The sequence below is a fragment of the Cuculus canorus genome, chromosome 1 (genome assembly GCF_017976375.1).
Source record: "Cuculus canorus isolate bCucCan1 chromosome 1, bCucCan1.pri, whole genome shotgun sequence".
Taxonomy (NCBI): domain Eukaryota; kingdom Metazoa; phylum Chordata; class Aves; order Cuculiformes; family Cuculidae; genus Cuculus; species Cuculus canorus.
The window spans coordinates 97,267,745-97,291,748 of record NC_071401.1 but is presented as its reverse complement, the minus strand read 5'-3'; the positions used below and the strand labels follow the sequence as shown (position 1 = coordinate 97,291,748).

At 34.9% G+C, this 24,004-nt stretch overlaps 1 protein-coding gene across 11 annotated transcripts in view; it reads right to left on the bottom strand.

The window, feature by feature from the left end:
• The window catches only part of SYNJ1 (synaptojanin 1), a 61,384-nt gene that overhangs the window by 14,461 nt on the left and 22,919 nt on the right, over window positions 1-24,004 (bottom strand). For 4 of the 11 annotated variants that reach the window (XM_054057811.1, XM_054057802.1, XM_054057764.1 and 1 more), the window contains exons 10-25: window positions 22,212-22,364; window positions 19,362-19,527; window positions 17,620-17,643; window positions 13,385-13,576; window positions 13,167-13,251; window positions 11,697-11,837; window positions 11,126-11,318; window positions 9,663-9,821; window positions 8,289-8,445; window positions 7,809-7,926; window positions 7,471-7,686; window positions 6,650-6,728; window positions 5,994-6,156; window positions 5,093-5,299; window positions 4,026-4,154; window positions 3,366-3,404 (exon numbers count right to left, since the gene is read on the bottom strand). In XM_054057811.1, the coding sequence (XP_053913786.1) occupies window positions 3,366-3,404; window positions 4,026-4,154; window positions 5,093-5,299; window positions 5,994-6,156; window positions 6,650-6,728; window positions 7,471-7,686; window positions 7,809-7,926; window positions 8,289-8,445; window positions 9,663-9,821; window positions 11,126-11,318; window positions 11,697-11,837; window positions 13,167-13,251; window positions 13,385-13,576; window positions 17,620-17,643; window positions 19,362-19,527; window positions 22,212-22,364 (2,221 nt within the window). The remainder of the gene's footprint in view (window positions 1-3,365; window positions 3,405-4,025; window positions 4,155-5,092; window positions 5,300-5,993; window positions 6,157-6,649; window positions 6,729-7,470; window positions 7,687-7,808; window positions 7,927-8,288; window positions 8,446-9,662; window positions 9,822-11,125; window positions 11,319-11,696; window positions 11,838-13,166; window positions 13,252-13,384; window positions 13,577-17,619; window positions 17,644-19,361; window positions 19,528-22,211; window positions 22,365-24,004) is intronic. The other 7 variants (XM_054057820.1, XM_054057783.1, XM_054057793.1 and 4 more) reach the window with 3 other exon arrangements.

The following is a 24,004-nucleotide window of genomic DNA, read 5'->3' as shown; positions in this document are numbered from 1 at the left end:
CCTTACATTTCCATTGCAAAAGTTTCCGACAGTCAGCTTCTCTGCAAGAGAAGCAGCACTGAGGAGGAATGAACAGACAGTGTTTGTAAGGAGGGGGCACAAGAGGAAAGTACTGTCTGAGGACATTTCACTGCTTTCAGGGATTAGCTCTGCCCTTGTCCCATGCAACCCAGAGTATCCCTGGGGGCGGAAAGCAAGTGGTAACCCATAGGCTATGAGAAGCCTACCTGCCAACTAGAAGAGAATAAAGGGAGGTGGAGAGCAGTGCAACAGAGTACAGGACACTGGTTACAGAGACAAACCTAACTGTCTGTCTCAGAGTATTAATGGAAATGGACACAATAAAACATCTCCAAGAGCAGGGAACTTAGCTTGTTCATTTTAAACTGCTGCTGTAGACTGTATATAGCTTAAAATCTCTATTGCAGTTTGTAAACAGTATTTTACAAGTAATGATATCCTATATTGTTTTAAATAGTATTTTAAGGAAAGGGGTTGGGGATTTATACAGAAACAACCTGCAACATATGTCCTGACATCTTTTAGACAGAATTGCATGCTTTGCAATGATCAGATTTGCACATTAGTTTAATGGAAAATAAAGTAACCTTAGGTTCTCAAAAAGTAAATTGTGCATATATGCACACATGTGTCTGTATATATATAAATATACATATGAAATGTAGGCCATTTCCCTGCTTTGAACAATGTATTTACTGTTCTAGCATTAAGACTTATTGTTTCATCCATTACTGAGCATCCCTTCTTCAAACAAGAAGAAAGGTGCTCTTCCCCATAATTAAAAACAAAACAAAAAACCTCAACCAACAAAAGAAGCTTTTTCAAAATTACTGCCATATCCTAATGCACCAAACCAACTTAAACCCTGCTCTGGAAAAAAATAAAACGCTACAGGGGAAAAAATAAAGATGCTGAATGGTTCTTACAAGGATAAGTTTAATGTATGACAATAAATATCAGTGTGCTCCAAGAAGTACTTGCTGCTTGTGTGCATGTATCTTCATAGCTTAACATACTTGCATTTCTTTTAATGTCAACTTTATTACTGTATTTTCTAGATTTATTTCATTTATCTGGAGGATAATGTAATGCATTTTACCCAAGTTATTGCATATACTGAAAATACTGTGCATTCTCTCAATCTTAACACATCCTTAATTCCATTTTAACAGTTTAAAACAAAATAAAAAAAAACTGCAAGACTTTCCTGCATTAAACAGGAAAGGGGGGAAAAAAAAAAGAAAAGCACACTTTATTTTTTAACTTCAAGTAATTGACAATTGGAAACCTTTATAATTTTTAATGTTCTTTAAAAATTTACTCTGTAACATATTAAAAATAATCTTGGGTAAACAGACTGCAAAATTTTAATTTTTAACTACAAAGAATTGAGAACTTATGAATTCCTCAGTGGATATTAGTAGGGAAAAACTTTGCAAACCCTTGAAATGAGTAAATAACCATGTTTCCTTGAATTCTGAGTAACTTCTGATGTAAAACATTACCAAACTCACAAAAATACTTCAATGCCAAAATCCTGCTCCCATCTTCAAAGCATAGTGAGCCCTTAGAAGAAATGTTATGGGCACTGAAGGGAGTGAAGCACTCGGAAAAGTGGTTAAAACACATGGCGGGGGCCAGGCAGGAAGTAACTTTTAAATGCATGGCATTTTAAAGACATGATTGATGTCACTTTGTATGTGCTACCAAAGTCTAAAACCGAAGTTCAATACGCTTCTACTGTATACAGGGACATTTTCACACTGCTTTAGGAGATATCATTCTAAGTGAGAGAAACAGATGCTGTTTCCCCAAGCACAGTAACACACTATGACATTTATGCTGCTTCCAGTCCTGTGCTTGTTTACTCAGAGCTGAGCTCAGGTGCTTTAGCTGAAAATAAAAGCATTATGCATTATAAATGTACACCATGAGTGGAAAATGAAGAGGACAGAGAAAGCAGGATGAGTTTTATGTCAGAACAATATATGAAAAAAATACTACGATCTCTTTTAAACGACTGCATGAAAAGCAAGTTTTATGCAAGCTACAATTCTTTATGGAAAGCTATGTTGGGAAAAAGGGAAAAAAAAGGTGGCTAGTCTTTGCACAATTGAGACAAACTAGACAAGCAAGATTGTGTCAGTGCACATAAAACTATATAGGACTAGAATAGTGCAATGAATTCAATCTCACATATGTTGCATTTTATGTATAAACTGGATATTTTCTAAAACTTAAGCATTTTAACTAATTTGAAATAGTATACCTTTGGCATAACCTCCTCCTCCTCTCAACTGTATCTAGAAGCCATGCACATCTCTGCCTGACATCACAATAAGTTAGCTGATATTTATATATTGCATAAAATAGTTCGTTTATTTTCTGAATTATGTTCTGAATTATTTTCTCAAAAAGCCCTCTTTCTTTCCAACTGAGTGGCAATGCCTGAAAAGCCATTAAGAAAGTATTCCAGAGCCACTAACTAGTCTCACTCTATGAGGGTATTAATGAGCTGATTTAAGTCCAAGCAGGACAGCTCAACTGTGAAGCGTATGACAAAGGACAAAGATTAGTTTCAAGAAGAACTTACAAGAACACGCGAGTTACTACACGCAGAACCACGTCAAGCTGGAGAAAAACTAAAACTGGCTTGAAGGGTTGATAAGGCTATCAGTGTTATCAAAAGAGAAGGAATTAAGGGAGAATTATTTCCAGATTTTGCTATTTTGTGAAGACCTGTAGTTCCTGAATGCCTAAAAGTAACTGAATATATTCTTTGCTAAGTTTGTGCTTCTGAATTACGTGCTAGTTCCAAGAACTACAGAGGATGTTTCAAGTCTCTAGGAAGGGCTTGGGAGCACATTTCAGATTCGGAAACAGAAAAAAACCTGCCCACATGTTACTATTCAGCTTAGATACAAATACAGCTCAGTGACTTGGAGCTCTCTGTTAACTGGTCATCATCCAAAGGAAACTGGGCCAGACCATCAGTAGTTTCAACTTGAACAACTAGGCAAAAAGCTAGCCTTTTCACAACTAAACACAAGTTTGCACTTTCCCTGAAAAGCTAGCTGGGTACATTTTGACCAGGACGAAGTAATAAAATCCTGGAACAATATTCATCTATCCAACTATAATGTGTCATCTTCGGGATAAATATTTTTTCACTAAAGATCAAATGTAATTCAGAAGAGGATACAAACCCTGAGAAAGGAATTACGTTGATCTTTAAGAATTACTGATTTATATACCTTTGGGTATCATCATATTAAGTATTGTCACAACAGACCACCACAGTAATTTTGCTAAGTAGTCACATTGAAAACAATTAAAATCATTACCTCCAAATTCTTTTCTAGCAGGTGCAGGACTCCTACCGCCTTACAGTATTTAAGAAATGAATGCAGCAATAATGAAAGATATCAGTACAGTAAGAGGGAAGAAAAAGAATGAGAAAGTTAAAAATGACAAGGGTCAGTTTGTTAGTAACTATGTTGCTCATATGCTTTTGAACATCCAGTTTCTTTGTGCTCAATTGTTTACATTTTCAGATGATCCAGGTGAACTCTACATTAAAAACTTGGACATGATAAAACGCATACATACTGATGCCAAAATTAAAGGAATATAAATCAATGAATGCACAAGATTATTTATCTCTTATACAAAAAATGAAATTGCTATAAAAATGAAAACGTTGAGTAAACACTGCTGTAGGAAGCCCATATTTTTAAACTGTGAAAACAAGTTTAGAAAAATTTTAAAAAACTTATTCACTAAGCAAAGACAATAGTGTTTAAACGTTACTGAAAAATGCTGTTATTTCCCATGCTGTTATTGCTAGCAAACCTATAAACTAAACATTTTAGTGAAAAACTGGTACGTTCCATTGAGCCCCAAACCAACAATATAATATCTAGTTTGAGTGTGGAACTTCAAAGCTCATCTCACAGAATTGAAACAAAATATTCCTGGCCTCCTGATACATGTCACTGCATTACCTGATGGTGGAGGTGGCCTCTGTGGCGGAGCAGGGCGTGCAGGAGGAGCAACAGGACGAGGGGGTGGAGGACGCTTTGGCTCCAAGCTCTGAGAAGACTCTTTCTGCTGGGTACCAAGCTGAAATTCAGCTGAACAGACAGAAAACAATACGAAAAAATAATCACTTGTACATTCTAATCACAGTAAAACTGTTTTTCTAATAGAAAGTTATTTTCACAGAGAAGACAGGAAGTCCCTAGCCCTGTAAACAATGATGCAGAAGTTTTTCAGAGAGGAAAAACAAGAGGAATAAAATCAACAGTATACGCTTTTCACGGAATCCTAAACATTCTTAAAATTTGCAGAGTTCCAAATTCTGGTTTTGATGCAAATCTCTGAACTAAGTGCTTTGGAAAAAAATGTTACAAGAAGAAGTCTAGCATTTTAAAAGTCTTTGTAAAGTTTCTCCACATTACATTGAAATGAAACTGTTCTAGAAGCCATTCCAAACACTATAATTCTAAATGTCCACTTTGTCCCTAAAACAAAGTTGGGTTTAAACAGAAGCTTTCGTATTACATACACACACCCAATTTACAAATCTGCTGATTACAATTTACTTATTACAGCTGACAGGAGCATTAATGGGCTGTATTTGAAGAGTATCACTGAAGCGAGCTAGGATTATACTGGTACAATGCAACAGAATTCTTGAACAGAGGTTTCAAATTTATCATTTTAGAAAGCCTATTAATCACAATTTTTTGAGATGATGAAATCTCTCGTGATGAAATGCCGAAGAACTAAATCAAGTTAGGTAGCTTGCAGCAGCATAGATCAGTGCACAGTGTACTACATAAAACTGAGGAAACAAAGCTCTTTCACTGCACATTAGGGAAACTGAGACACAAAGAATGAGGTGAAAGGCCACTTATGCATGAAAGCTATATAATGATGAGAATATCCTTTTAGTTTAATCTAAAAGCTCTATTAAAAATAATCTAATAAGGTAGTATTCTATCACCGGGCCATACAGCTGCCAGATTGTATAGTACTATTAGAGACAGTCAAACAACATAATACACACCGTGCGTGGAAACAGGTGGTCCAGGAGTTTTTGTTGGTGCTCGGCTTGGTCTCACTGGAAGCGCAGGTCCATCTGACAGCGTAGGGGATTGACAGGGACTGGAACGTGGGGAAGAGCTTGGTGAGGTTCCAAGACCAGAGCTTGAAGTTGGCTGTAGGTGCTGAGGAAGGATTTCTTCTACTTCAGCACTGTAGTCATCGATGTCTCCTAAATAACAAAACCCACCCCAAAAAAGAAAAAGCATGTAAAATAAAGAGAACAGTAGTTACTTACTTTAAAAAGTGGGGAAATGATAAACTGATTCTGAGCATGAGATCTTCTGCAAAAAGCCCTCGAGTTCCAAGGAATTAGCTCAACAACTAAAGTATGATCCTTGCATCATAAAATTACACATGAAAAATGCATCTGTAGTCAAAGTAGCTGAAAATACTCCAAAGGCACAAGATATATATTATAGTTATAACAGTGTGGCAACTAATGTTGCTTGATCTAAGAAAAAATTAGCTTTACAAAGAAGACCTTTGCAAAAATTATTTCCCTATTTTGCCAAAGATGGCAAGCTTCACTTATTCAGAAGGCTGGACAGGGAATTTTAAGGTATTTGCTATTTGTATTATCTTCTGTTTAAAAAGATGGAAATGTTCCCTGAATGAAGCGACTCTGAGAACGTAAGCCACAGGATAAAGTCAGAAGAATGAAGTCAACAAATTAGTAAAACCTAGAGATACAGTGTAAACTGACACTGCTCAACAAGTTGTCAAGATACTGTTGGAAATAATGGGATTTCTAATTTATGTGTTTTAAATGGGCATAAACTCATTAAAGTTTTGATAATACGCATTAAATGAACCACATTATTTAGGACTATGAGCATTTCAAACTAAGGAATACTTCAACAAACCTTCCATATCATAGTCTGCAGTAACCTCAGCATCTTCACAAAGCAAAGTGGAGCTTGTTGATGAAGGCAGCCCAATATTAATTTTCTCTAGATTCATTTCGTCTTCCAAGCTTCTGATCCAATCTGGATTTTTTAAGCTTATGTTTATAATCCTTCCTAGTAGCTGAATTGCCAAAAAGGTATACACAAAACAGAAACTGTTAAGAGTAGGAACATTAAAATTCAGCATTCTAGATTAAAAAAAGAAATTACTGAAAATATCACAAATATCAGAATTCAAATAACTACAGGCTATAGATATGATAAACTGGTTCATACTACAAACTCAAGGTAAAAACTCTGCTTTTTAAAACATTAAAGAAAAAATAAATTAAAATCCCTCATTTGATGAAGCTGTCCCTCAACATGGCTCTTCACTTCTCTAACAGTCCTCCTCCTAAAGATAAATTAAGTTTGGTACTTCTCAGCTAGCTTTTGAAATGCATTATAATGCTATATGGCTATCAAAAGTGAAAAAAACAGAAGCAACAGTCTAGTATGGAAAATAAAAAACTAAAAATTTAAAAATAAACAAACGGAAAACCAATAACCTCAAGTATTCTTTAAAAAGTTGGCTTTTCACTTGCTACATCGAAGTTCAGTAATTTTTATATTACCTCAGTACCATTCAAATTCATAACATTCAAAGCAGAGCTTCCTTCTAGAAATGTTACCCACATCTTGTCCTCCACGAACCTGCAAAGTCCATTGGAAACAGTAAATAAAATACTTTATCCTACCTACTAACTTTTCAAGCCTCTTATGGTAAAGGTTTTTCCATGTTTCACTTGACAGAAAAGAATTACTTTTTTTAGTTTCATAAAATATCTATATTTGGCTAATAAGCTTTAACTGAATGTATCCTTGCAACAAAAAAAAAAAAGCAAAAGAGAACCAGGTAAATATCACACAGTGAAAGCATTATCATCTTAAAAATCATGTGACTACAGTTACAATTTCAATATTAACTGTGTGGCTACAGAGTATATATTTGTATTAGCTGTTCCACACTGGACTTGGGACTAAAGCAAAACAAGCCATCAATAAACCCAAAAGAGCACAACACTTAATATTAACAGCCTAGAGAAAATGCCACATTCACAGGGGTCCTCTCATCCTCGGTTCATTTAAAACTATCCTAATTTTAGAATATAAAATTTGTAGAAAATTACATAAATAACAAATTTTACCTCTGACAAAGTCAGTATGATACTCCTTATTATTAAGACAGAGTATCTGAAAAAGTTAAGTCTGAAAACCAGTACACATAAAGGTACATAAAATTAATTTGCAATTGTAAAGACATTAAAATTAATGTTGAAAACTAAATGTTAAAAATTAAGCAAAACATAATTGAACTGCCTGCTAAGTAATTAACTTTATTCAGGAAATATTTGTGAACAATTAAGAGGAATAGAGATTAAAAGGTCTTTTTAACCTTATAAGTATAACTTCACCATAGCTTGCAAATTTTTGAAGAAGATCGTCAATCAAGTTATCATCAAAATAGTTTTCTTCTGCTGAAGAACCTCTGATGGAGACCATGACAGTACCATCGGGTGGTCCTTGCATTGCAATCACCTCCTTATAAACGTTTTGCCTCTCTTCTGCTTCAATTTCAAATATGTCAATGTCAATTAATGCAACCACAGGCCTTGGGAAAAAAAAATACACAAGAAGAACCTGTAAGCAGAGTATCTGAGCAACAAAATATGTAAAAACGTGAGTATTAATTTTTCAGTTATTCGGAAGTAATGTATAAAATAAAACTGAAACCTATGATCAGATGTTTTCAGTTCTGCTCTTCCATAGTGCAACAAAGTACCAGGATTCCACGTATAAGGGACATTACTGTCGTCATGAAAACTAGCATTCAGAAGATCCAGGTCTTCAGCTACATGCAGTATTAATGTAAACAAAAGGGGAGAAAAAAAACAGTGATTACATGAATATGCTTAAAAAAAATAAGCTATTTGTAGAAAAGAGGGGAAAAAAGAGAGTAAATCAAACCAAAGTGTTTTACAGAAAAATACAGAAGTTCCTTGTGAACGACTGAAATATGAATTAACTAGTATCTGATTCCTGATCCTTCCATTCAGCTTCAGTGTATTTATCCAAGGTGCTATTTTAACCTTCCATCTCATACAAAGTTGGGAATAGAAGCTCAGAATCACTACTGGCACTGTGAATATCACTAAACGGATTCTAGCAGCCAGTTAAAAGGCTATTATAAACAATTTAAGGAAGCACTTAAACCTGATCGGTCAAAAGGCCATTTTCTTCTTCTCCAAAGAATACGATCTGTCCATGCTGGTGTGCGGCATTTTTCACTGGTGTCATAGTCATCAGAAAACAGATCATATTTGTACGTAGGAGCAAAATTTATTTTCCCTTCCAAAAATCCCCTAAAAATCTGTAAGAAACAAAGCAGTTATGTGTCATGCCAGAAGACAGAAACAGATGGGAAACAGCTTGAAACTAATCAGAATTCTCTTTTCTAACAGGGAAAACCTGTATACATATCTCAAAAAAAAAAAAAAACAAAAAAAACCAAAACGAATCCTTCTCTAAATCTTATCTACTGAAAACATTCTACATTTGCCACCATGACTAGTGATCCAGACAGGTTATCATTAAAAAGAAGTATGTCAACATTTATATCTTTAAACCCAGGCTCATGAGCAATTTACTGTTCCCTTAATGTCATTCTGAACTTGAGGTCATCAAGAACACAGATGCTGTCCACAGCACTTCAATCAGTTGGTTAGTTACCCATGTGTTGGCAGAAATTGGAAATTAAGGTTTCTATTTTATGTACCTATCTGAACATCCAAAGCATTTCCCCAAATTGACAAAAGATGCCCTATCAATAAATAAGAGTTAAGGGAGAACAAAAGAAATAAAGAGCCCTTAAAATATTAAATACTGAAAGATGATCAAAGTGCTGGCAAGCAGAGAAAACAAACAAGACAGGAATGTCTCTCATTTTACTATCTACAGCATTCCCATATAAAGCTGGAAAGGAAAAAATAAACACTTCTACACAAAATTTGATTCATTACAAATATTCCTTTAATTGCTATGTGCTGTCTCCCAAGAAACCTTAAAAATCTAAAATCTGAAGCTTTCTTCAGACTTTATTATTCCATGCTCTTTTTCTTTGTTAGTAAAAAGGGCATCATTTGGACTATTGCTTTTTCTGACAGAATGACAGTAACAGCATTAGATCTATTAGCAGCAACTTAAAGGAGACAGCAACATTCACAAAATAACTTCTATAAATATTTTTTAAATAGTTGCACCTGATAAAAAGAAAAACATTATAACTGGTACCCTTCAACAAAAAGTTATAAAAGGATTGTAGAGTTTTGTTCTTTTTCAGGAGAGAAGGGAGAAAGTCTCACTACTACAGCTACTCACTGTATTTATACCACTGCCTCTTCAGGACAGTTCCTACAAAGAAGTTACTAAATGTTGCTATGTCCCACCTTTCCACACCACTGCCTGGACAAAAGCGGTAAGTAAAACACGCTGAAGATGTAGATTTCCAGGAGCACCAGAGAAAAATGTTATTCTAAAGCCAAAAAGAAACCCAAAGTATTCTTAAGTGCAGTAGCATTTTTAAGATACCTGTCCAGAATTTTTCTGATTGATAAGTTGGTCTCCTGCTAATAGGGGTTCCCAGTTCTGTTGTCGTATTAGCTCTTTAACCTCCTCATTAGGAATATCTATTCGATAATTAAAGTCACCACACCAAAAGATATAGTCATGGGAAAATAGCATCCTTCCCTGTAAACAGAAGCACACAATGAAGTTAAAAAACAGGATACAAAATTACTCCTTCCAGGTGCAAAAGTTCAGTTTTTAACTGTAAAATATGTGACATTTCTAGATAATAAGGACAACTGAAGTACATTGTAGTACATAGTGTTCATCTGGTTAGAACCACATAGCCAGCTGTATGGTGTTCACGCATACATAATATGAAAGAAGTAACATTTGTTATCTAGTTTGTATTTCTGAAGAAACACAAATCAGCTGAATTGGATTCCAAAATTCTTCGTCATTTTGCTCCAGTTCAGAAGCTTGCTCTAAGATGATGACTGCTACCTGTGCCACAAAGAGGTTACAAAGAACAAACACTGCCCTGGGGTTTTGTGGCACATTATCCTGACAAACTGCACATCAAGGGCTTTATTATTAAGATTTAATTGAAGACTTTTCAGTTACATATGGTTTTCAAAGCTGGGAGAGACAGAAGGGCTCTGTGAGTTTAACCAAAGCCTAGGGTTTGAAGTGATAGCTTCAGCTTCCCTCTTTTGTTTTGATCTTTCTGTTGCCCTTAAGTAAATCAAAGCAGATACGCTTGCAGAGTAAAACAACAGTATTTAGTAAACTGTTTCTGGGGACCCCAAGAATACAGTATTTTCAAGGACAACTGTAACATGACCATGGGGACAAATTTAGAAATTAAAGAATCTTTAAAATAAGATGTCAGACCTCTATACAGTGCCACAGAAACTAACAAATGACAGTTTGAATGCAAAATTTAAGACAACTTTAAGACTCAAAGAAGCATTTTGTTGCACTGATAAAATTATCAAGTATTTATTTGGTGTTTGATAATCCTTTATGAGAATACAGTACAGAACTCTACCATTTAGCTTGACAAAAATGAGTAAACAAGAAGTTAAAGTGAATTAGCAAAAATCATTCTTTGTACTGAAAATAGTTTCCCACGGATTTTTTTTTCTTATAGTTCATCAACACTGGTGCCTAAAAAAAGTTTACTACATGTCAGGAATCTACAAGGTCTCTTCCCTACACGAAATACTTGATATCTAATGCAAGTGACTTCATGCTTCATCTCCTTCAGTCACTGCACTGGAAAGAGCTAGTCCCTCTGCAGTCATTTATTTTAGTAGAAACTGTGGGAGTTTAATTATCTCCAAGACCTCTAATCCAAGGAAATTTGATTTCCACAGGAATCTGTGGAGGGGAAAAAAATAAATAAAACTTTTGGATAACAAAATAGATAGTGCTCAGAGGGTTTAACTTCTCATTCATTACAGAATTTGAACACAGATGCTTACCATTGGAAAACTGAGCTTGCGAGCTATTTCTACGAAGTCTTCATTTCTCTCTTTAACTTGTGATTGCCCTGCAGCAAAATGACTGCAGACAAAGCAAAGACTGGATGTATGAAACAACATCCGAATTGCTACTGCGCCTTTATTACCAGTGGCTCCTCCCATGCCAGTCTTTACAGTATCAACAGCAACATCCCTAGAAGAGTAAAACAACTATTAAACCTTCAAATACAATGGTACAGAAATTAACAGATTCAACCATGTCCAAGTATAACATTATGTTGGTAAGAGAATATTTTCACATTGTTCTTTCAACAGTAAGGCCACTGGGCTGTTTTTAAAACATGCCAACAGCTATTGAGCCGCTAACAAAATAACAGTTCAGCTTTTCAGGTTTTCCTGACAACTGATAAGCCATTTAAAAACTAATACAAAAATGTAAGCAACCAGCTCCCCAGAAGATGGAACAGCTCTTCTAAAGCCCCATATGCTTCTCAGTACACTTGTATGTTAGCTTGCAATACAAAACACACTGAAAGTGACCCAACTAGGGCACAGCTGTGTGTTCACTGACCTGATAAAAGGAGCATGCTGGGGCCTGATGAACACAAAAAGGCAGACACCCACCAACTGTTCAGAAGCCAGCAGCACATACTTGTTATCTCTTGATATAGTCTTCTGCAGTTCAGCAGCCCAGAGCTTCTGATTGGTTGTGCTAGCAGTGAGATTAAAAATGCCAGTTTTAAAATAGATAAAATAAAGTAGGTCTCTACACTGTTGATCTAGTTGAATAAACTTCACACAGTAACCTTAACTGAATCTCAGGGTAGTAAACCAAAGCCAAGTTGTGAATGGTGCTCAAATGCCTCCTAGCACAGACTTCATCATTTCATATTAACCTCATAAAATGCTGCCTCACTTTTCGCAACAACATAGACAATATAAGAAGCCAGGGCTATATTTCATGTATTTCTGAGGCTAGATTAGAGAAGTAAACCCTAAGAATTTTTCTAGGGAGTTACTTCCTAGCCTAGACTATGGTTTTCAGAGCCTGTATTAGATATAAATGAAAAATATCAGAGCAGGAAGCAATATTACCTAGACACAGCCTGAAACTAAGGGATGACAAACTGCCACTTTGTCCTCAAGACAAAAGCCTGTGCAAAGGCTAACAGCATAACAGGCTCTGAAACAGACAACTCTCCGTGGTGGACAACTCTCTGTGGGGAGGCTTAGGGGCTCCCCACAGAGGGTTGTGCTAGACCCAATAGGCTTTACATGCTTTTTCCAAAGAGTTAAAGGTTGCTAAACACCAGAAGATGCAAAATGGACAGACAAAACAATGGACAAAGTGAATACGATCCTAGGACTATATATAAAGACTTCATTGCAGGCATCACCCACCACTGGAAAGAATATATTTTCACATCCCACTCTACTAGTGGTGAAAAACCCAAACTCAGTGATAATATGTCTATGTAAAACATGGAATGATACAGGTAAAAGCAAACTACAAATAAGAGAGAGTTATGATCAATGTTTACTTATCCTCCTAAAGACAACAAAAATTGATGGTATGGAAGGAAGTACTTGCTTTATACAGATCAAAATCTGATGCTAGACCCTATATAAAGGCATACCACCAACACAAGTTTTTTGAAGGAATTCCACAGGACTCGCTGCTCCCAGCAGTAGGAAGGCACAGAGACTGTGGAATACTGCGAGCATTGGAGGTAAATTCTTTCAAAGTGTTAAGTGCAGGAAGAAGGAGAGGGACTGCTGAAGATACATCCAAAACTGTTTGGATCCTTAAGATTAAAAGATAGGTGTTTTAAGTGATCACAGCTTTGCTGCGGAAAGCTAAGATGAAATATGTCATCTTTGCACAGAAAACTGGCAGAGAAAACTGGAATACAGTCAAAAAACTATCCAGACTAATCCCAACCCTTACAATACAGGAGAAGAATAAAATTAAATAACATTTTACTGAAAAAAAAAAAAGTGATGATCAACTAAACTAGTTTTCATAGATTGTATCACCTACCTGGCATTCACAATGTTTCCTGCATTTAGCTCCACCATTTCTTCAAATCCAATAGCAAATATGTCTACAGGCTTGCTTTTTCGATCTGCATTTAAATATTAAAAAAGCTATTTGTTGTTAACTTAAGGACCAAAACATCATATATGTATTTTAACTTTTGCGATTTAATTATCAAAATCAGAGTTTTCAAGAAAAAATTAACAGAATACACATCCTACCTTGGAATTCATGAATGCCAGCTAACTTTGGTGCATCTAGAAGCCAGTCAGTGAGGGTCTGATTTCTAAAGGCAATACTTCTAAACTGTTTCCCCCCGTTGACATTCCATGTCCCAACGCAGACTCTAACTTTTTTCGGTTTTGCATACTTGTAAAAGTTTTCACACATACTCTTTAGCACTTTTACAGATGCTGCAAAAACATTTGAAAAGACATTTTTATACAGAATGTTTCTTTAGAAAGCTGGGCAATGAGATCTTTCCTTTAAAATAATGGCAACAAATCCATGCACAGCCATACAGAAAGTTTAACTGTGAAAGCAAGATGGATACAGCTTTTCACAAGAGAAAAGTACCTTTGCAGAGTTGTCTGTGTAGGATACTGACTGAACGAAAGACAGTAGTAAAATACAGTTCAAAGTGATATATATATATGAACAGTATATAAAAGAAAGATAATTTCTATGTTTTAAAAATATCTCTCCTTCTTTCACACTATCTGTGATTCTCTATGGAACCCTTTGTTTGCCATAAAAGCCAACAGAGGTGTCTACCTCATTTTCAGAGGTTATATTTATGAAATTAGATCTCCATTTAAAAAAACACCTTACAGCTACGTTCATTTCTATAAGACTAAGAATTACTTATACGCTACATTTACTAAAATAGGTAAAGCACATTATTTTATCACATTAGTGTTATGTCTGTTCAAGCCACAAATCTGACCTATTTTGTAAGTCAACTGAATTCCTAAATTCCAGCTTTATTGAGGGAAGTAGGCTAGGATTCAAAACAATTAAGCTAACTTCTCTGTCACACCAGCCTTTCTGTGCCTTATTTCTATTTGCCAGATGGGAGAGAGAGTAATGACCCATCTGTGAAGGGCACTGTGAGAAACAAAACACAAAATTGTTCAATGGCAGATAAAGTTACAGAGATTTTAAGTGTCTCTTCATAGATCAGCTGCATATTGTTATTAAGAGATATATTTACTAATGCAAATGAATAGATCTGAATATTTTTTAAAACTACAGTCCTTTTTTTTTCCTTTTACCTCAATGGAATAAAAATTGCATCAGGTATAAACAGTATTGTTTGCATTGTACCTAAGTAATATTGATTTATCTATTTTGAATACTCTCATGGTTATAAGATTCTCACAGAATCTTACAGACAACATTAGATGAAATTCTTGGATTTCTTCCTTTCATTGTATGCTTACAAAATGGGCACAATACTTTTATTCAAATCCCCCAAACAGGATAATTAGTGAGCTGTTGTGGTCTTTTTAGTTATTCATTTTAAGTTTAACACCTTTACATTTGCTACAGAATATTGGCTATGCATCTAAAACAAAAATAGAGATCTCTAGCCTTGATGGTATTGAAACAAACTGATAACAACAGAAAAAAAAATAAATTTTATTTGTTGTTTGTGTTGCTCTTGCTCTGCTGAACAAATCATATATTCATAAAAGGTCTAATCACATACAAAAGACAATGAACAGACCAATGCCTCCCCGAAGTACTAAAAACAGATCATGCTTGGGATCATGCTTTCCTTATCATGATGCAGGGAAATGAAGTCATGAAAAAAAGCAAGGAGCCAACAGAATACAATACTGAGTCTACTTCTGAATATATCTACATGATAGGCAACAGTCAGGTCAAGAAGTCCATCGAATGACAGAAAAGCCTCTGAGTCTCAAGGACAGAAGCTACTCAAGCACACGACCACTGAAGAGAAACTTATCCAAGAAATATTGTAGCCATGATACACAGAAGTTCCCAAATCATGCAAAGGATTAGCTGAACCCAAGGAACCCAAAACAGTATCACAGACAAGCGCTGAAGATCTGCATGGATTAGCCTTTGTAGTATTCTGAGAAAGTTTAAAAGCAGAGTTTGGACTTTATTCACTCCACTTCAGTTCCTTCTTTTTCTCTTGCAAATTTAGCAATTTGCAGCTTTGTTTTAAATAGTTACTCCAAATAATTCATATTTGCTACCAAGCAGCTTTTAAGAAAAGCTGCAAAATTGAATTAATGCCTACTTAACTCCTCACATTGTCGCATTAATTAAAAAAGGGGAAAAAAAATTTCATGGTTTCCAAAATACTGAGCCAACTGGTTTTCAGAGCTCCTGAGCCTCTCACACACATTATTTTTGTACATATTTCTAGCTATTTATCTTTTCAACAAAATTGTGTCTCACTCTATAACATTAAAAATCCAATCAATTATATTTTCTGTTATTTTGCTGCAAAAATACTCCAATTGCTGTTCATACTAGGCAGGCAGACATTTGGGAATCAGTTCTACAAAGGTAATATGAATTTGAAATTCTTGATGGATTCTGAGCAACTGAATTTGACTGAAATATTTTATTACAACATCCAAATTACTGTAGATATGTTTCAATATATGCAGTTAGTATCCAGGTGAAACCCACAGTGAAATGTTACATCAGGAAGTTAAAAAACAGTTGACAGGTGACTCTTCATGAACTGTAAGGTAAGCTGATATTAACACCATAAATGACAATGTAACTGTTTATTCCCATAAACTTTCTAGCACTGACAAAATGCCAGTCCAACAGTTATTTTCATGTGTGTATTGCCTTTGTCTGGGATTTCATTATTTAAGTACTCATTAAGAGTTAAGCAGATACAATGAAACACTATTAGGAAAAGTAAAGCTGAGATGAATGTAAGGGGAAAAATATTTAAAGCTCAAAACTGGAGACTACAGTTGAATCGCTTTTCCAAGAATAAATTAAAAAAAGCTTTAAATACTTCAGGTGTATCTGAACAACAATAACCAACAACTTCTCCGGTCTTTCTTCCAAGGATCCCCCTCTGTCAATATCCATTCCCTGGGGATAGTGGCTACGACCTCAGCGCACAGGTTCAGGTGATGCTGTGCCCAACTTTAGTATTCCCTTAAAATAGGAGACTTGTCTGAATTCAAGAGCTTCCTTGTTTCTTTCCCTCCTCCTCTTCTTTCATCTTCCCAGGTATTAAGCGCATACTTTTTCCTTTCACCCAGAAATTAAACATCTGATCCGCTTTCACCGAAACTACTTCCCAAAAGCAGCAAAATTAACCCTATGAAGCCAACAGCTCAGAAATGGCCATTTAAATTTTCTGAACACATATGAAAATCTGAACATACAAGTATTAAAAATATTTTAAGTAATAGTTTCTAGGAACAAAGAGATGAAGCATGGCACAGCTGACAAACACTTTTAGCTCTCCCTTAAAAACACGTAATATCTATATATCATCTCCCTAAATGGAGCAGCTTCGTGTAAATAGCTTAAGTTACAACAAAAAGGAGAATTTCCACTAAGAATTAGAAAATTTTGAAAACAAAGTTAGCATTATGTTGCTAACTTACAAGGTGATTTCAGAACGTGAATTACAGAGATCTTTCATGCCATTTTCCTCTATCTAGCTCATCTCCAAAAATTATTATGTGTCACTTACTCATGTTCACAGTTTTGCTCAATCCCACAAAGCCAACCTCTCATATTTTAAGCTCAACATCACAGACATTGGTCAAGATACTACTACAATGTCTCAAAGCAGAAGATTTGGAGTTAACGATAAAAGTTCTCTCTTCAGACCCTTTCTTCATCACGAATTTTACCTAAACAGATGCTTTAATACTTTCATTTTGCATCACATGCTGTGGTAATTGTATCTTGGTGGTTTCCACTGTTAAGTTTTGCTCTGTGTCAGCGTGTTATTTCAGATCATTTCAGTACATGAACCTTTGCTAGGAGATCGGTCTGTCTCATGCAAAAACACAAGCAGGTAGAACCTTCTAATGGCAAAGATGATGAAGTTACCAACTGTATAGAAGAAGTTTACCTTTTATCCTAAACAAAGCATTTAGACAAAACAAAAATATAGAAGCTCCCAAACCAGACAGAAAAGCAAATTCCTCTACAGCTAGAATAAAGCATTTAAAATAATTAAACTCAAAGAATTGGTTGCATCTTTTCATAGCTCACATCCAAGCACAACTGCAACACTTTTCACCACTTATACTTTCAATTTTCTTGTATTAAAGAGCTTGTCTTGGATTAAGAGATTTTGGGGCCCAGGAATGCCAGATCCAAACACTACTAGGAAAATGTGAACCCACAACCAACTATTATGTAAAAAAGCCACAAGAAAAAAGCCAGAGAAAAACAGTAGCTGCTCAGATATTTACGGCTTAATTTACTATACCTGATTGTAATGATTGCTCTGAAACTATGGATGCAGTAAGAAGGAAACAAGAAAAAAATTAGTCAAATAGGCAATTTGTTTTTAAAATTTTCGAGCAATATGTGAGAGAACATGCAGTAATATACAATTTATTACACATAACCATTTGCGTCAGTTAAAACACGTCTTTTATGCTGCAAAATCTAAAAAGTTCCACAACAATATTAACAAAATCTCTTTTCGTGCTTTATTAATAATGGATTTACAGATGAAATCTCTCTCTAGTTATTTCACCATTTAGTAGACAGCACAAAGACATTATGTTCAGTGAAGAGGTATTGATGTTCCTCAGCTTGCATTCACAGGGAAAGTGAGAAAAAACCAAAATGACTACTAATTCTGAGGTGAGGCCAATTTAGAAGGTTTCAGCTGCCAGCAAAGTTACAATAACACGAAACCTTGTAGTAAAGAAATGAGAGGAAAACAGGTTCCACATACGAAATACATAAATACCCACAAGATGAAGACTACAATTGTAAAAGATTTTTTTTTTCCTTGCACCACAGATCTGCTCTGAAGCTTTGAAAACATTTATCCCATTCTAGGTTGAGAAGTGTCCAAGAGAAAGGGGAAAACAATAAAAGAAAAAAAAGTAAGAATGTTATTAATCCCTGTAAATGTCAACAACTCACCATTTAGGACATTCTTACCTAGTATCTTGGAAACAAGATTAAAATTTAAGTTCCTCCTTTGTCCAAGAATTAGCTCTTCTATCTTTTATATGCCCTGAGAATAGTGTAAAGACAGCCCTACATCCAGTTATTTCCCTGCCCATCAGACCTGCAGAAGGATGGAACATGACTGCAGTCCCAGGGCCCATGTAGGATACACCTGTTTGGGCATGCAGGATGCTGTGGTCCAGCGCCTTGTTCTGATTAGTTGAACCAGCTGCCTGTAACCAGACCTTCCAAGTCTCACACTGCTCCTATGCCTAAGCAGAGCTGCCTATGGAAATCTGTCAGATTTTGAAAAGGAACTTCAACCACAGCCTGACAAGCCCCTGTGGGGCACCCATTCCTAGGAAAGACTTGTCACCAAAAAAAAAAAAAAAAATCCAAACAAAAGAACAAAAGCCTCACAACATTTTGTGAATGGAAAAATCATTCATTGGGAACTTTTCTTACAGTTCTTGTTATCTTAAATTTTATTCCATTACCAAAACCCCTCTTATTCCTCTTTACCTTAGAAACAAAAATGAAGATAAACAGCAGCATTCTTAAGCTTGAGAAAGGAATAAATGCTCTGTATCTAGTCTAACACCACACAGCGAGAGTTTCTTCACTGGCATGACATATCAAATTAAAGAAACTTAGCAGATAAAAAAACCTTGTTTTAATAAAACAGGATTTTTTTTTTCCCCAATTCAGCATGTAATTGCCATGATTAACACTTACTATAAATGCATTTGAAGAACTGAAGAAAACATATCTAACGTGCACCTACTGTAAAGTTCTGACAAATATGCTCCACAAATATTTATCTATTATACTACCAGATATGAATAAATTATACACAGTAAAGAAATGACTGCAGCATGTTAGTTTGGCAATATTAGTAAAGCAGAAGTAACTTGCATCTTTAACAAGCCAACAGAATATAAAATAACATTTATACTTTCCAATATTGCTTTGAAAACAGACTCCATACAGCTTTCTTACACCAAAATAGTTATCAGACAGATTAAAATCCTGAAAGACACATACCGCGTAAACTGCTGGTGGTTAAGAGAGCCCGTGCTTTATCTGCTAAATCACTATTTAGGGTATTTCCCAATAACAAAACATCAATGGCCTCCTGCTTGGAGCTATCAAAAAAGTTATTTTGAATCGTTCTGGTCACAGAACGAGCACCATCCTTCAGCTTTCCAGCCTGTTAGGGAGGAACACGTATAAAATATTTTATGTTGGACATTGCTCACAAAAACATTGGCAATATTCAGTAACGTATTTGTAAACTGCATTAATGATTTTAAAATCTAAGGCAACTTAAGTCTTAAATAAAGTCTTATGAGCTTACTGTACAATGTGTGCTTTTTTCCAAATGCTAAACAACAAAGCAATACCTTCAAGGCATATCTAACAACCACATTACTCCAATTTAAATTAAACAAAATATTGCAGGAAGGGATTTTTTTTCTTTTCTTGAACCCTTAATCTTCAAAAATTAAATCGGTATAGTGCCATGTTCAGACCATGACACAGTATTTTGGGCTTTTCCCCAAATAGTGAGAGACGAGCAAGCACTTGAGTCCAAATGTCATGATACATGAATATGTATGTATATGCACATGAGCATATTAGTTCAGAATTCACATTCTGAAATATCCCTGTAAAAAAAAAGACAGCTTCAAATTCTTAAGCTAAGATCCCTTAGCTTTTTAAAATAACATGCAAGTCTCATGCAGTATCCCAGAAGGAACACATACACTAATATATAGCTACTTACATAAAAAGACACTGTCGTTGCACGCACTACACAAGCAGCATGACTGAACAGTGCTCCAAAACAGTCTCCAACTACCCGAACTAAACAAGAATCTCTAAGAGATGTACTACTACTACAGATACTCTCTGTGGGTCAGACTTCTGGAGGATAATGTAATTAATGTCATGCAGTTGCATACTTGATTCAAAAACCCGTAATGTAATCTGTGTATGCAGCACTGATAAAATTTCACCAGCACAGACTGTGAGGTGTAAGGAAAAACATGCTATTACATTTATACGCAATACAGACTGTAATCCATCAGGGATGCTGCATGGTATTATATTATTATAAAAAATACTCAACGTTTACAGCTTGCGTTGTTCATGAAGGTCTCTTAAAATGCACAAGAAAAACAGGCAAAACCTTAAGAAAACTACAGAACCAACCCATAATGAATTGTACTAGACAACAAGAAAGAAACTACTCTTTAGTCTAGGATAAGTAGTAGTAAATTAGCACCGTGATTTTTGGAAGACAATGTGAATGAGGTGTTGGGGAGCATACTATTGCAACAGGATTTTAATAGGGTGCTGCTCCCTTTCTGGCAGACATGATGCAACTTATGACGTGATCCAAAAAAACACACTCACCATTCACATATCAGGCAATTAATTGAAAGGAACCCAGAGAAAGCAAAAGAAAGAGTACGTAAGGAGTTAGATGTAACAAGTATTATAATACTTTTAACAGGACTATTTTTCAATATAGAAATGTATTTTAACACATTTAAGGTTAAAATATTTTTTCTCCTACCCTAAATTTCCACATTATTTACTTCTAAGTTCTCTTGGTCTTTGAAGAATCAAACTGATGAGCAAGAAATGGAAGCATTTCAAACATCAAAACTTTTCACTTAAGAAATTAAAATAAGAATTGCAACTTAAAAAAGATATTTAAAAAAAATATTATCAGAGTACTCAAGAAGATACTCAGTAGTGACCTGATCAAGTTTCACTGAAAGAATAGCAAGTACTGCGACTTTTCAAGTATTAAAGATCTTCTTCAAATAGATGGACTTCAATCAGGGACACTGTATTTGATTTATGAGATGTGATACTTGTAACAGTTGTACCAGGGCAGGGATGCTGCAGACTACAATAAACTATTCTGTATTTTTACAAAGACAGCAGAGAAAATGTACTCCATGTTTTACAAACTAAAAAATGGAAGTGTAGGTACAGTAAATGCATTTTACAAAGTAAAACAAAAAACTAAGTAGCCAATCAATTTAGAAAAAGAAACAAATAGGGTTCAATGAGAAAGTCAAGAGAATGGGAGACACTCCATAAAATACTTACTGTAGTCTTCTTGATGGCCTGGGTGACATTTTGGTAAGAAAATAAAACTAAACATCTTTAACCAAATTTCACTCTAAACTAAAATACAAGCAATTCCCAAATGTCAAAACAGCAAGGTCAAAACAGAATTTGGGGTTTTTTCCAGTAATTGCAATACTATAAAGAATCAGCTGGAGGAACATGCACACAAAAACCACTCAGCTGCACCTAGTTAAATTTAAACACCGTTAGTAAACACATGAACAATAATGTCTGATGAAACACATTTTAGAAGAAAGGAGATACAGTGAACGAAAGCAAAACAACAGGAGGCAGAGGTACAGAGAGAAAAATGAAAATATTCAAAGAAATTGAAGAAATTGAAGTTGATTTGAATAAACATTTTTCTGAACTGTGATCTAAAGAACAACAGGAAAATAACAGGAGGCAGAGGTACAGAGAGAAAAATGAAAATATTCAAAGAAACTAAAGTTGATTTGAATAAACATTTTTCTGAACTGTGATCTAAAGAAATAAAAGTTTTGAGCCTCATCCCTTACTACAGAATGGTGTTATCTGGGAGGAATGGGCATGCATGGCTGAGAAAGGATGTATTGAAGCAAGATACGGTTATCAACATAACCAACCTTCTTATGTTTATTTTTTTTATCAGTTAGAGTGTTTTTAGGATTACAACAAAAGAACATTTTAGAAAAGAAAATATTAATGACAGGTTTTTTTAAAACTGATACAGAATACTGCTAAACTTTTTAATAGAATGTACTTTACCTTAGCTTTTCCTTCAAGGGCTCCAGTTCCAGCATAAATTTTACTGACAGAATCACCATTCACAGACCACATGGATCGGAAAACTTCCTGAAAGCGAGTAACCAACTGAGGCTTCTCAGCTAATCCTAATACCTCCAGTTGTTTTGTTAGCATCTGCAACAGTTGAAGATGATATTTGCAAAACGTATTTATTAAAAAGGACATCAAATTTTTTCAGCACTTATGTACATAAAAACGTATCTTTGGTTTACATGTGTCATTCTGAACATCAGGATATGTTTGAAAGGCTGCAGCAACTTCAGCACCAGCATTTTGTTTTCTTTCAAAAATAGGTAGTAATGCAGGAAAAGAACTATGTAGCTGATCTGTAAATATTTTCTTTTAAAAATTCACCAGTTACTACATAAACTGGTTTTGGTTCTCAAGTCTTTCTGCTTAGATAATTTAGAATTAGAGCAACTCGTGTTCTTTCCCAAAAAATAAGGATACCAAACATGTTGACCTCTACAGTCAACTGCAGCAGCAAAAGAGCTCTGTGATCAGTGAAACAGCAATGGCTTCTGTCATTCACTGTTTTCATGCATAACATACAACAGAACAGTAGGGACTGGCAGGGACCTCTGGAGATCATTTAGTCCAACTGTCCCACTAAAGCAGGATATACCCTTATAATCAATATATCTGAATTAATTTTCCATTATGCACAAGCTACATTAAATATATTTAAATTGTATACCTATAAATGTATTTTACATTTAAATACATTACTTAAATGTAGCATTATGCTCATGGATGTAGAATACGACGTTGCACCTTGTTTGAAATCCTGGTATATGGAATCATTATTATTTAAAAAAAGTCAAGTAAGTTTCTTGTGTGTGTGGCTAACAACATAAAACTGAAAAAAAATACCCAAAAATAAAACTAAATTAAAAAGCTTTTTTCAAGAGCTTTTAAAAACCTTTAAAACCTTGTGGTGTCCAACAGCAAGCAGTAGTCTAAAATGATGAACACAGAACAACATAAAAGCAAAATACTGAAGGTTGGCCAGTAATTAGTAAAAATTACAAAAGGAAACTTGCAGACAAAATTAAGTAAAAAACCAAGGAAAGCAGCTCCAGAAATTGGATGGTTCACCTTGTAAGTTTTATAATCTCATTTAAACAGAATTCTAAAATTAAGTAAGCAGCTCATGAATATTTACCATTTTCCTTCTTATTAATTAGTTTTATACTTTTAGCTCACATGTTTTAGCTACAATGATAATTTAGCTTTCATAAAAGAAGAATTTGGCACACCTGGTCTAGAAAAAAAAAGATATGTAATCCAGTTTTTAAAAGGATAAGAATGGAAAAAAAGGCAAAAATAGAGCTGCAAAGCTAAGTTTGACATATAAGTACTATATGCAATAAGAGCATATAAAGGTTTGTTCTTATGCCATAGAAAACTATTGCATTATCAGTAAAATACAAGAGACAACATTTCCCACAGTTCATTCAAGATAACTTAATTGCTTACTTCAAGCTTGCTTTTCTATCTACAATGAACTGTTAAACTCCAGCAAACAGATTTAGGCCCAGAAAAGACTTTAACGTAATCAGGTATCTCTCCAATTGCAAAGTCAGTATAGGATGGACAGGCACACAAACTATATAATGCAATACAATGCTGTGAGGTTTTCAAAATATGCTGCTACTCTTTTCAACACACATTGAACTAAAGAGAAGAATAAGAATTCTAAGTTTCACTAGAATTATTTTAATTAGCAGGTACTAAAAATCTGCTTATTTTTC